At 39.4% G+C, this 14,046-nt stretch overlaps 2 protein-coding genes across 39 annotated transcripts in view; one reads left to right on the forward strand and one right to left on the reverse strand.

Moving 5' to 3' along the window:
* The window catches only part of FANCB (FA complementation group B), a 742,096-nt gene that overhangs the window by 575,733 nt on the left and 152,317 nt on the right, over positions 1–14,046 (reverse strand). The gene's annotated exons all lie outside the window — the stretch shown is intronic.
* Positions 1–14,046, forward strand: part of GLRA2 (glycine receptor alpha 2) — a 177,141-nt gene that overhangs the window by 131,059 nt on the left and 32,036 nt on the right. For all 6 annotated transcript variants that reach the window (XM_021080517.2, XM_085008544.1, XM_085008545.1 and 3 more), the window contains one exon: positions 7,798–7,947. In XM_021080517.2, the coding sequence (XP_020936176.1) occupies positions 7,798–7,947 (150 nt within the window). The remainder of the gene's footprint in view (positions 1–7,797; positions 7,948–14,046) is intronic.

A 14,046-nucleotide genomic window follows, 5' to 3' on the forward strand; every position in this document is an offset into this window, starting at 1 on the left:
GCCAGGGTTGTAGTGACACCTTTGGAATGGAGGGAAAAGGGTGCTTTGCAGAAAGAAACGTTGAGCTTTTGCAACAGATGGAGTATTAAAGATGAAGGAAGAGGAGGAATCAATGGTGAAACTAGTGTTGCTAGGGAAAGGAAGATTCAAATAAGATGAATGGGAAAGAGGGGCATTTAATGATTTTGATTCTGTGACTCCTAACTACAAGCATTCTAAAGAATTAGCACAGGAATGCTGGTGAGAGATCAAGGTTGAGTAATGGGTTTGGGAGTGCTAGAAACACAAAACCCTGAAATCTCCATGGCTTAGCACAACATAAGTTTATTTGTCACTCACATTACATTCCACTGTGAAGTGGGTGGCCCTGTGTCTTTTAGAGATCCAGACTTCTTCCACCTTATGGCACTGCCTCTTAAATGAATGGCATCCAAGGTGGATGCAAAAGAGTTAAGTCCTAAGAACCTCTTGGACGATTTTAGAGGTCCTGCAGTGGTGTACATTATTTCTGCCCACATTCCACTGGGGATCCAGCTGAAATGGACGACCTAGTTTACTGGTGTCCCAGGCAGAGGAAATGGGATTCACAAGAACTTGGCCAATCTCTGCTGTGGGAGACACACATACACACAGAAAACTACAGAGGTGGATGAATTTTTTGAGGACCTGAAGATACAGGGAAAACTGGAGAGCAAGGAATTCAAGGAACACAAATAACAAATGGAAGAAGATTCAGCAAATAAATCTGATGAATTCAGATAGAAAATGGACGAAATTCAGAGATGTGGTTAGACTGCTTGGAAGAGAAGCGACCCTGTGTAGAGAGGAGGTAAATTTCCACAAGGAAGAGAAATGTTTCTTTCTGCTAAGACACTGGCTATTGAGACAAAGAAATTCAAGCTAATTATAAAAGGACTTACAGGAGTTCCCTGGTAGAAGAGCAGGTTAAAGATCCAGCATTATCACTACAGTGGCTTGGGTTCACTCCCTGGCCTGGGAACTTCCACGTGCCATGGGCGTGGCTGAAAAAAAATTTAAAAAAAAGAAAAGGACTCATAAATCTATACCCTACTCAAAACCCATCAGTAGCTGATATTTGTAAGCAGCCTGAAACCCAAACCCCTCTGCCCGGCTTTCAATGTGCTGTCCCAGCCTATCTGTCCACATCTCACCATGTGCTTTCCACAAACCTAGCACATCCTGATCACTGGGTTGTTCACCACTCTCAAGCCAACCTACTCTCTCCCATCTTCACAGTTTTACTTTCACAGCTCCTTCTACCTACCAAATCTTGGCTCTCTTCCAGCCCTCAAATGCTATGCCATCCATGAATGAGGGCTTTCCTCATTTTCCCTGTCAACACTGAAAGCCACCTTTTGGGTTTTCCTCTATTTTGGCACATGGGACCATCTGCTTCACATCAGGTTTTTTTGGTTTGTTTTTGGTTTTTGTTTGTTTTGTTTTTTGTCTTTTTAGGGCCGCACCTGCAGCACATGGAAGTTCCCAGGCTATGGGTCAAATCAGAGCTGTAGCTGCAGGACTACGCCAGAGCCACAGCAACGACAGATCTGAGCTATGTTTGTGACCTACACCACAGCTCACAGCGGATCCTTAACCCGCTGAGTGAGGCCAGGGATTGAACCCACACCCTCATGGATCCTAGTTGGGTTCATAACTACTGAGCCATGACAGGAACTCTCTGTATCAGTTTTATGTTCACTTGACTGTCACCTTCAGTAGCCCAAGGTTTTCTCAAGCATCAAGTAGGGCCAACATACCAGGACAAACCAGACAACACAACGATCTATGTTAGGGGCTGGCAAACATTTTCTGTGAAGGGCCATATAGTATTTTAGGGTTTCCAGACACATGGTCTCTGTTACAACTACTCAGCTGTGTCATTTTAGTGAAAAAGCAGCCAGAGACAACAGGTAAAATGAATGCGTATTGTGGCATTGCAATAAAACTATAAAACACATGGTGGGGTGGATTCAACCCACAAGCCGTAATTTGATGCTCCCTGACCTATGTGAATGACACTTTCTGGAGGATAGTGCAAACAGGTTCCTCTGGAGTATCACCTGGGAAGTTCTGTGAAGAATCCATGTGCACATTCATTATCCTTGTACCCTCCAACACACCTCCCGCCAGCACCAAGGACAGCATCTTCCACAGAGCAGGCCCTCAGTGTTTATGTTTCTGAATTCAACATACTTGGAAAGGTAACATCTCAGTAAATTGTAATAGCATCTTAAGAGCTTAATTAATTTGAAAACTATTTCAAGAGACTGTAGTAAAGTAGTTCAGGAAGAGCTCATGTAAGCCCAAGGGTCAGAAAAAGAAAGTGATGGGGGAAATATGAGCTAAACACATCGAAGGATTAGCAGCCAAAGAGAGAGAATCTGACATCAGGGCTGGATAAAGGTGGCAAAAAGGCATTTCAATCCTACGATATAAGCACTGAGGGACATCATATCATACGTCATAGATGTCTCACAACACCTTCTAAATCCATGTGAATAATGCATTTAATACCAGCACTTCAATGCTGGAAAGATGATCGTGATTTGGAGGAAACTCAGAGACCAACCAAAGTGATTAAGAGACTGAAAAGACTCATTTATGAGCAGCTATAAAAGGAGCCAAATACGTGTCTGGCCTGCTGATGGCCAGAAGGAGATGGGGAAAAGGTTTACAAATTACTGAATGCTGTAAACACCAGGAAGGGGAGGAATGATGGCAAGTTCTACGGGACTTAGCTCTTGCTATGGACATATATCAGGCAATGACAAATTCTTCTCATTATTAGGTCTTAAAACATTTACAGGTCATCTGAATAATATATAACTGGAAATGGTGCTGTGATTGGTAATGTTGTATTATTATAGGAGAATAGGACTGCTATAAAAGGGCAAATACAAGAAAATTATTGCTTATTAAGGAAAGAAACATTTCTGGGATGCTAGCTGAGCTGAGAGAATGAAAATGTACTAATAGTCACTCTCAGAAATTTCCAATATATGAAACTGTAGGTATTGTTACATAGGGAAGATCTCCTGAAGGTCAAAAATGCAAAGATGGGAGTTCCTGTTGTGGTGCAGTGGAAACAAATCTGACTAGTTCGATCCCTGGCCTCACTCAGTGGGTCAGGGATCCGGCATTGCCATGAGCTGTGCTGTAGGTCGCAGATGTGGCTTGGATCCCATGTTGCTGTGGCTGTGGTGGAGGCCATCAGCTGTAGCTCTGATTCAACCCCTAGCCTGGGAACTCTGTATGCCCTGGGTGTGGCCCTAAAAAAGACCAAAAAAAAAAAAAAAAGAAAGGGAAAGATGGCCAGATATTTCCTCCATTCCTTCCCTTCAGTCATTCAATCATCCACTGATCCATCCATTGCATGTATCTAACGTTCACTCACCATCTGCCAGGTTCTGTGGCTGTTGACACCAAGAGTAATACTACACAGAACCTGCTGAATGAAAAGGCTTACAGTCTAGTCAGTCTAGTGGTAGGGTCAGGGAAGCTGGTGGACTATGAAGCAACAGACAGGATTGATAGACAATTATAAGAAGCAAAGAAAAGTGGCCCCCAACCCAGATGAGACAAAGTAGAAAGGTTAGGGAGGCTTCTCAGAAGACCTGGTATATCCAAGCCAAGTCATAAAGGATTCTGAGTCATCTGTTAATCAGAAAGACTGAGAATAGTCTTTCTAGGTAGAAAGAGTGATATATTCAAAGTGCTGGAGATGACAAAGTACTGGACCAATTTGTCACAACATATGCAGGACTGACAAGTAGTTCAGAGTGATGGAGAAAAATAGGTTGAGGCAAGTGGTAACCTTAAAAATAATTTGGAATATTTTAGGATTGTGGGTGATTTTTACTTTCCTTGTTGATTTTTCTGTCCCTTCCAAGTTTTTTCCAGTAACAAAATCACACCCTTAGGTAGCCAAATAATTGCAAACATTTATATAGCACATTCTCTGTGCCAAACCCTCTTCTAAGCACTTTATACATTAAGTGGTTTTATCCACATAACTCTGTGAAATAGCTCTTATTATTGTCCTTCGTACAGATGAGGAGGGGAGGCAGAGAGAGGTTAAACAATTAGGCAAAGTTAACAGTCAGGAAAAAGCAGTGTGTCTTACTTCAGGCGCCTCATTCTAGAGTCTCTGCTTTTACCTCCTCTATGATTCTGCTGTCTTTTTAAGTTAGGAGCCTATATTCCTATCTTTTACTCCCATGATGTTAGCCTAAAAATTGATCTAACAAATAATCAGAGACACAGTCAAGTATTTGGGGGAAACAGTGCTCAAAGCCCCCAAATTTGTAGTAGCATAAAATAAAACTAAAAATCACCTACATACCCTATAATACGGAATGATTAATCATGGGATAGACAATTAAACAAGCACTGAAAATTACGATATAGAAGAACATTAAATCATATGGGAAATGCTTGCTATAAAGGTCAAAGAGAAATGCAAGATACAAACACTATAATCCCAGTAGTATGTTTCTGTATGTCCAGAAGTGAAATTCAAGATTGGGTTCCAATTTCTATTTTAGCTCTGCCACCATTTAGCTTTGTGACCTTGGGTGATAATAGTACCCCAGTTTCCTCATCAGAAAACAGAGGTAATATATTGGTATTACAATAGTTAGAAAATTAACATATGTAAAATTCTGGCTGGTAAACAGTGTCAGCTATCAAAAAGTAGGAAACCCTATTTAAAATCAGAACTAGATACTGCACATTCAGTTGGCAGTTGGGCAAGCATTCCTATGTAATCTGTGGTCCAGTATGTTACAACTTCATCGATTTATTTTCTCCCTCATATTTTAAAAAATAACAGGGAAGTTGAGTCAGATGAGGGAACTTTGCATTGCAAGTAAAAAGTACTTGCTTTCAGAATCTGCTCTATCAAGTTATAAAAATGTATGAAAAACTCAATAAATGAGAAGTTATAAAAGTTTCCTTTTGAACCAGATACCTTCCCAAAGCTAGAGCCCTGATATTTTCCTTTGGTTGAATATTCTGGAATTGTGATGGTTTAAAACTCTTTAATCTCAACATAACCAAGCTACATACAACAAACCCACAGCTAACATCATACTCAAGAGTGAAAAGCTCAAAGCATTTCCTCTAAGACCAGGAATAAAAACAAGGATGCTTACTCTCACCACTTTTATTTTTCATGGTATTGGACATCCTAGCCATGGCAATCAGACACGAAGAAATAAAAGGATTCCAAATTGGAAAAGAAGAAGTAAAACTGTCACTTTTTGCAAATGACATGATATTATACATAAAAAATCCTAAAGACACCACCAGAAAACACTACTAGAGCTCATCAGTGAATTTGGTAAAGAAGCTGGATATAAAATTAAAATACATAAATCTGTTGCATATCTATACACTAACAATGAACTGCAAGAAAGAGAATTAAGGAAACAATCTCATTTACCATTGTATCAAAAAGAATAAAATACCTAGGAATAAACCTACTTAAGGAGGTAAAAGACCTCTACCAGGGACACTATAAAATGCTGATCAAAGAAATTTGAAGATGACACAAATAGATGGAAAGATAGACCATGTTTTTGGACTGGAAGAATTACTATTATTAAAATGGCCATCCTACTCAAGGCAGTCTACAGAGTCAATGCAACCCCTCTCAAATTACCAATGGTATTTTTCATAGAACTAGAATAATTTTAAAATTTGTATGGAAATACGCAAGATCCCGAATAGCCAAAACAATCCTGAGTAAAAAGAACAGAGGTGAAGGAATCATGCTCCCAGACTTCAGATTATACCACAAAGCTATCATCATCAAAATAGTATGGTACTGGTACAAAAATAGACACACAGATCAATGGAATAGGATAGAAAACCCAGAAATAAACCCCCACACTTATAGTCCATTAATCTTTGGCAAAGGATGGAAGAATATACAATGGTGCAAAGATAGTCTCTTTGATAAGTAGCTCTGGGAAAACTAGACAGTTTCATGTAAAATAATAAAATTAGCGTATTTTTCTAACGCTATATATAAAACTCAAAATGGATTATAGAACTAAATTTAAAATCAGAAAGCATGAAACTTCTAGGAAAACATAGGCAAAACTTTCTAACATATATTCACACCAATGTTTTTTTGGCTCTAAGTCCTAAAGCAAAGTAAATAAAAGCAAAAATAAACAAATAGGGCCTAATTAAATTTAAAAGCTTTTGCACAGCAAATGAAATCATTGATGGAATGAAAAGACAACTTTTGGAAATGGAGAAGATATTTGCAAATAATATGAACAATAAGAGATTAATATCCAAAATATATAGACAACTCATATAACTCAACATCAAAAAAAAAAAAAAAGTGGGTAGAAGACTTAAATATACATTCTCCAAAGAGAAGAGGTGGTCACTAGGCACATGAAAAGATGCTCAACATCACTAATCACGAGGGAAATGCGAATCAAAACCACATTGAGGTATCACCTCACACCAGTCAGAATGGCTATCATCAAAAAGAACACAAATAATAAATGTTGGGTATGGTGTAGAGAAAAGGGAACCCTCCTATACTGTTGGTGGGAGTGTAAATTGGTGGAGCCACTATGGAAAACAGTATAGAGGTTTCTCAAAAAACTAAAAATGGAACTACCATATGACCCAGCAATTCCACTCCTGGGTAAACCCCCCCCCCCACACACACACACAAAATGCTAGTTTGAAAAGATACATGCACCCAAGTGTTCATAGAAGCATTATTTACAATAGCCAAGATATGGAAATAACCTAAGTATCCACCAACGGATGAACAGATAAAGAAAATGTGATGTATATACACAATGGATTATCACTCAGCTGTAACAAGAGTGAAATTTTGCCACCTGCAGCAACATGGATGGAGTTGAAGGGTATTATGCTAAGTGAAATAAATCACACAGAGAAAGACAAATACTGTATGATATACTTAAATATGGAATCTGAAAAATACAACAAACTAGTGAATGTAACAAAAAAGAGGCAGACTTACAGATCTAGAGAACAAACTAGTGGTCACCAGTGGGGAGAGGAAAAAGGGGAAGAGCAATATAGGGGTAGGGGATTAAGAGATACAAACTATTATCCATAAAAATAAACTGCAAGGATATATCGTACAATACAGAGAATATAGCCAATAGTTTATAATAACTATAAATGGAGTGAGTATAAGCTTTTAAAATGGTGAATCACTATATTGTACACCTGCAACTTATATAATATTGTATAGCAACTACACTTCAATTAAAAAAAAAGAATAAAGGTGTTCCCATGTTACAATCAAAAAATTAAGGGGAATTACCAATTGGTTTTTGAAGGGCCCCAGGCCATACATAGCTTTTTCTCCTCCTTGTTTTGGAATTATCTTACTGAATTTTTAAATGGTAAGAAAAAAAAAATACAAGAAAATGAGCAGTTTCAAGAGTAGCATATGCTCCGTTTTACCTCAAAGTTTTGTTTTTCTTTCTTTTTTTCATTAAGAAAATTCTTGCAATCTTCTTTGGAGGCTACCAGAGCGAGGGGCTACAGTGAGAGAGATAAAACAAGGGCCTGGGGCAGGGGGTGGGATGGGGACATGCAACTTTCACAGCTCTGCCCAGAATCTGCAAAATGGGATGGAAAATGCAATGGCACTTTCTTAAAGCAAGCCTAGAAAATAATCCTTGATGAAAGGAAATGAGGTAATTCTTTTGCTCACAGTAAGAAACCTGGTTTCCCCATGAGTTTTCATGGTGTCTCTCTCTCTTTCAGGTCTCCTACGTAAAAGCGATTGACATCTGGATGGCGGTGTGCCTTCTGTTTGTGTTTGCAGCCTTACTGGAATATGCGGCAGTGAACTTTGTCTCCAGGCAGCACAAGGAGTTCCTGCGACTCCGGAGAAGACAGAAGAGGCAGAACAAGGTACAGCTGACCTCCGGGGCAGACAAAATCAGTTAGTGCTTGAGATGGTTAACCAGGCAATGTAATTTGGAAAATAGAAGAACACAGAGGTATCAAGAAGGTTAATTTTTGTCCGGATTCAGCCTACTCTACTAAACTACTGCTCAAGTTAGTCATTTAAAATTGGGGTAGGGTTGTCACATTTAACAAATAAAATTCATCAACAGAGGAATGGATAAAGAAGATGTGTAATATAAATATTACACACAGTAGAATATCACCGAGGCATAAAAATGAAATAATGCCATTTACAGCAACATGGATGGACCTAGAGATTATCGTACTAAGTCAGAAAAGTACCCAAATACCATATGCTGTTACTTTTTCATGGAATCTAAAAGACGATACAAATGAACTTATTTATGAAAAGAAACAGACTTGGACTTCAAAAACAAACTTATGGTTACCACCGGGGATGGGGGGGGGGGGGATAAATTAGGAGTTTGGGATTGACAGTACATAGGACTATATATAAAACAGGTAAACAAGGACCTACTATAGAGCATAGGTAACTATGCTCAGTATCTTCTAATAATCTATAATGGAAAAGAATCTGAAAAAGAACAGATATATAATCAGCTCATATATATATATATATATATAAACTGAATCATTTGGCTGTACATTTGAAACACAACCCTGTAATTTAACAATGAAAATCACAGCATACAGTTAAACTTAAATTTCAGATAAATAAGCAATATTCAGTAAAATCATGTCCCAAATGTTACATGGAACCTACTTTTATTAATAAATTACTGTTTATCAAAAATTCAAATTTAACTGGGAGCCCTGTGTTTTATCTATCAACTCTAGTTGGAGATACATACTCCATTTGATTTTTAAAATCAATGTTTTGAACATTGATAATCTACGTATGCATCTTTGTGCACATAATTGCTTTGACTTTTTCATCAATTGCTCAGCTTTATGTAAATAAGGTCCCTACTCATGTTGATTTCAATCTGGTAAATCCAATTAGAGTGCCCTCACGGTCTCCACTTAAACTTTAATGCATAAACACAAAATTCACATTCTCTAGAAGTTTGTGGTTGGAAACATAGGACTCGAAATCTCCACTTCAGAGGTTCCCAACTTGCCCACACATGAGAAGAGCCTGGAGAGCTTTCAAAAATCCCACACCTTGGCCAGACCCCATACCAATTAATCTCAGTCTTGGGATGGGGCACACAAGTAGTTTCTGCAGCTCCCCAGATAATTCCAGTGTGCAGAGACACTTGAAAAGCACTGCTCTACTTTAAAATTCAATTTCACATAGGATTCCAGAAGCCTTGCGCTTGTTTTCAGTTTCAGACTCTGGCAAAAAAACATGCTCTTTGATACGGAAGATGCCAATGCCTGGAACAGTATCACTAGAGAACTGAGGTTAAAATTTTACATACAGGAGATAAGAGATATTTTTCAAAATCTGTTCCCCCTAAAAAATGACAAATTCAATCTGCTGGTAAAGCCACAGCTATATTACTACTCTGTCAGAGTGAAAACAAAACTGTTTCGTCGTCAGTTTCCTTGCTTCCAGATACCTAGATGTAAAGCTGAACCTTTGTTGTGATTTAGATGTTGCTTTAGTTGGGGAGCTTATATGTCTATGAGCTGAGTGCTAAGTACATCTGCCAAAATGCTGTCTGCACATACTCTGGGCTGGTATTCTGGTGGCTGCCCTCTTTCTCCTCCCCACCTCTGGCCCTGCCATAGCTTAAGCAAACACACGAACACACACATACACTGCTGTATGTTGCCCAGTGTCCGGCCTTTCTCAATTTTCACCTCCCTATTGGTGATAACCATTTCTTTGCCGTCATCCACAGGTGTCAAAAGCACAAAGTGGCAGAGGTTTAAGGTCACTTGTGCCACCCAAGCAGTATTACTAGAACGTCAGGGTATTTCAGCGTATCAGCTATATTCTTGAAATCCCTATCTTTGTATAGTAGATAGCCACTGACTGACTGCTTTCTCAGACCAGAGACAGAAAATGAGTTTCATTCTGCTTCCTAATTCTGAATAATTGGTAGGACTTTCATGGAATGCCGTGTGGAAAATTCTTAGGCTGTATCTCTATCTTATTTCATCATATAAGTCACCTGGAGTTCTTGTTAAGCTTATAGATTGTGGAGTTCCTGTCTTAGCTCAGTGGTAATGAACCTGACTAGTATCCATGAGGATTCGGGTTCAATCCCTGGCCTCGCTCCGTGGGTTAAGGATCCTGCATTGCTGTGGCTGTGGCGTAGGCCGGCAGCAGCAGCTCTGATTCAACCCCGATCCTGGGAACTTCCATATGCCTTGGGTGTGGCTCTAAAAAAGACCAAAAAACAAAAATACTATAGATTGTAATCTGCACCAAACTCTTAAGAAATAGAGTCTGCAGGGAAGTCACTGAGAATGGCTACTTTTCACAAGCGTCCCAGGGAAGTCATATGCGAAGTTAGTCTGGGGAAACCTGGGCAGTATTAGAGCAGGTGGCAGAGAATGAGCAAGACAAAGGAATAGGAAACAAAGTGGGAGGAGTAGGTCGAAGTTCATATAGGACTTCTTAGGCCAGTATGAAGGAATGGGTTTTCTTCTGACTGGAATCCATTGGTTACAATACAGCAAATATTAGACTATTAAGTGGACAGTTTATACAATCAAAAGTAGCAGGAGCTGATTAGTCAGAAGGCTATTGTAGAAATAGAAGCGAGATGCTGGTGGCTTAGACTTTAGAATCCAGCACGGAAATGAAGGAAAGTGGTCAGAGTCAAGATTCATTCATTCATTGCAAAAGTATTTGCTTCATACAGTGTGCCAGAGGCTGTTTACATCCTTAGAAAACATTTTTGCATAGTATGGACAAAATACAATACCTTGATGAAACTTACATTCTATTCATTATTCTTTTGAGGTAAAAACCAATAGGTCATGCTGATGCATCTGAGGTGGGGAGGTGAGGAAAAGAGAGGAGTATGTCTCAGATTTTTGGTTTAAACAATTGAGTAGGCAATGCTACTACTTATTAAGATGGGGACTATTATGAAAGAAGATTTGAAGTGGAACTCAAGTCACTTTGATGCCATTAAATCTGGATGCCTCTAAGACATGCCAGTCGGATTGGCAAGAAATTATGTAGATACATGCACTTAAGGCAGAGACAAGAAATCTAAAAAGTTGTATTTGAGAGTGACCAGCAAACAGATAATGTTTTACATCCACAAACCTGAGTAAGATCACCCACTAAGTGTAAATTCCAAAAAAAAAAAAAAAAGTAACTATGTGAGGTGAATACATAAATTAGCTTGGTTGTAGTAATCATTTCATGGTGTACACAAATATCAAATCATGTTGTATCTCTTCAATACACACAACTGTTATTTGTCAATTATACCTCAGTAAAACTGCTGGGGGGGAGCTCAATTACAACACTGAATAATGAACTCATTCCTCTTCTTGAGGAAAAGAAAAAAAAAGCTCTGAGAGTGGAATACTCCATCATTTAAAAAGCTTGTCAGGAATCAAAGAAAGGGAGGCAGAGTGCAGACATCACTTGTATTTGCCTCTTCTGTGTGGAAAAAAATGTAACTTCACGGGACCAATATTTTTTCAAAATGAAAGATAAAAGAACACCTTTGACAGTGGTGTACTGTAGTGCAAAGGAAGAAATTAATACTGCAGCAAAAGGACAGCATGAGGAAGAAAAAAAAAAAAACCGGGAGAAGATGAGAAAGGGTGAAATCCAGGCCAGGGGTGAGGATTGGCCTTACCTGGGGACAGATATTTCCGCCATTTTAATAATGACTTAAATTAGTGTCAGGTCATTGACAAGGATACTCAAGTACAGAGAGTTTGCACATGCTCATGAGCCAGGAAGTAGCACAGCAAGATCTGAAGTGTGACACTGTTTGCAGAGCCTGTGTAATCATCACCATACAGACAAAAATTGCAGAATGGCAACGGCTGTTGATCCATTGGTAGTTTGAGGCTGGTCAGATGTAAGAGCTCATAACTGCTTCTATCATTTCCATGCATTATGAGGCAGGTTTATCAGCTGCAAATGAGGTGTAAAGAAGGAATGCAGAGGTTTAAGGAGGAAAGAGATACAGTATTAAATAGTGGTTTGGGAGAGTAAGAACGCCATTGATCTGAGGAGAAAGATGAGCTCTGAATGCTAAGGCAGAGGTAGTGGGAGAGGCTGTCCAAGGTCTGTGGTTATAATTTTCAAGTTTAAAATTAAATTTAAAGCTGTAATTAAAATAAAACAATTGGTAGGTGAACACCCCTTTGCAGTCAAGGCTCTTATCATTGACAACTTATTTTTGGGAAAAAAAAAAAAAAAAGCCACTTGGGCTATCAGCCTTGGTCCAGGACATGGCAGGCAAACTCCAAGAAGTCACAGGCCACCACATGGTAGGGTCAATGGAAAACATGGGAAAATCAGAAGTTCTGTGAACATGAGACAAATAAAATAGAGGCCAACATTCTTGCTTTGAGCACCTGAAGGCTCAGGATTGAATGGCTTTGTTTTTTGGGGTTTTTTTTTTTTTTTTGTCTTTTTAGGGCCACACCTGTGGCATACGGAGGTTCCCAGGCTAGGGTCGAATAGGAGCTGTAGCTGCTGGCCTACACCACAGCCACAGCCACCTCAGAACTGAGCCACATCTGTCAACTACACCACAGCTCATGGCAACACCGGATCCTTAACCCACTGAGCAAGGCCGGGGATCAAAGCTGCGTCCTCATGTCGTTTCCACTGAGTCACAACGGGAACTCTGCTTTGTCATTTCTTTATGATTTAAATCTGTAACTGACTGTGTGATAATTACCTTAAAATTAAAAAGCATTAACATTACAGAGCTGTACTGTCTGTGCCACTTTCCAGTATCAACAGTCCTTGTTGGGATAAATTAAGTGGTCACCCTGTGTTCTTATCTCTATCTTACAGATGAGCACAGAGATGCCCAAAGAGGTTAGGTGAAATGCCCAAAGCCTCAGAACGCAGGCAGCCTGGCTCCAGACAGTCCCTGATCTCAGCTGCTGCAGCTCAGAGTTCACAGTTTACATCTTACATTACGATCCAGTATCTCTCACTCACACACACATTTCAAACAAACATCTCTAATGTGCTCTCAAATTTTCTATCTTGTTTTTTAATGCTGGTCCATCAGGAAAGAGATTGGGGTGAGGCAGATGAAATGAGTCACCCAAGTACAGGGTCAGATCTTGTTATTTAAATTGGGTATTTTTTCCCCAGGGATTTTAGCGTTATTAAGGAACTCTTCCAATATCACATTCAAATGTTGATCCAGAGTACTGCGGGTTGGGCATCCCCTAACATTTTGCATTTGAGGTCTTATTCACCTTGTCCTAGTTCCAGCCCAGCTAGTCATAAACTATTAAATTTTCACAGACACTAAGAGGTTGTGGCTTGAGTTTGAAAACAAAAACAAGCCACCATTTTAAAAGGTTCAATATCCTCAATGAAAAAAATTATTTCTTTAAATTTCCCACTGGGACAATGAACTCCCCATCACAGTACAGGTCGATTTTTCAGATGTGTAAGAAAATCCTAGAGCAGATTATTTCCCAAAGTGACACTAACATGCTGATGTAGTCAAGGAAGATCTTCACTGAGAGCCCCTGAGATCCCACTGACTTACATGCAAAGAGTGCCTGGTGTTTATGGAACAATCCAGTTATGAAACGGGGTCACTTTCAAGGAGGGACCAGGCAATTCGTAATTAGGTGTTGTTTTATGTTTGCTCTATCTCAGAAAGCAGCCAATTTTATCAAAGCAGAGTTTCTCAGCAAAAAAAGCCCAAATCTTCACCAACAGAAGTTGTAAATCCCTATGGTTCAGCCACCCCCAGTCTATTAGAAGCTGATGTCCCAGGTCTATGTGGTAAAATCCTGTTTTTACATTATGTCCTCAGCTCCAGTACCTCTCCACACCAAGTGATGGCTTAACAACTTTCCCCTAAGAACTTTAAAGCCTCCGCTGCACTTCCCTCACCCTATCTTTTTAAATTGGGCCATACCATACCTGACTTTGGCACTGGGCCTGATTTCGGG

Source organism: Sus scrofa, chromosome X (genome assembly GCF_054392235.1).
Source record: "Sus scrofa isolate SSC_HxYL_T2T_F1_AM1 chromosome X, Sscrofa_HxYL_maternal_Yorkshire_Landrace_v2.0, whole genome shotgun sequence".
Taxonomy (NCBI): domain Eukaryota; kingdom Metazoa; phylum Chordata; class Mammalia; order Artiodactyla; family Suidae; genus Sus; species Sus scrofa.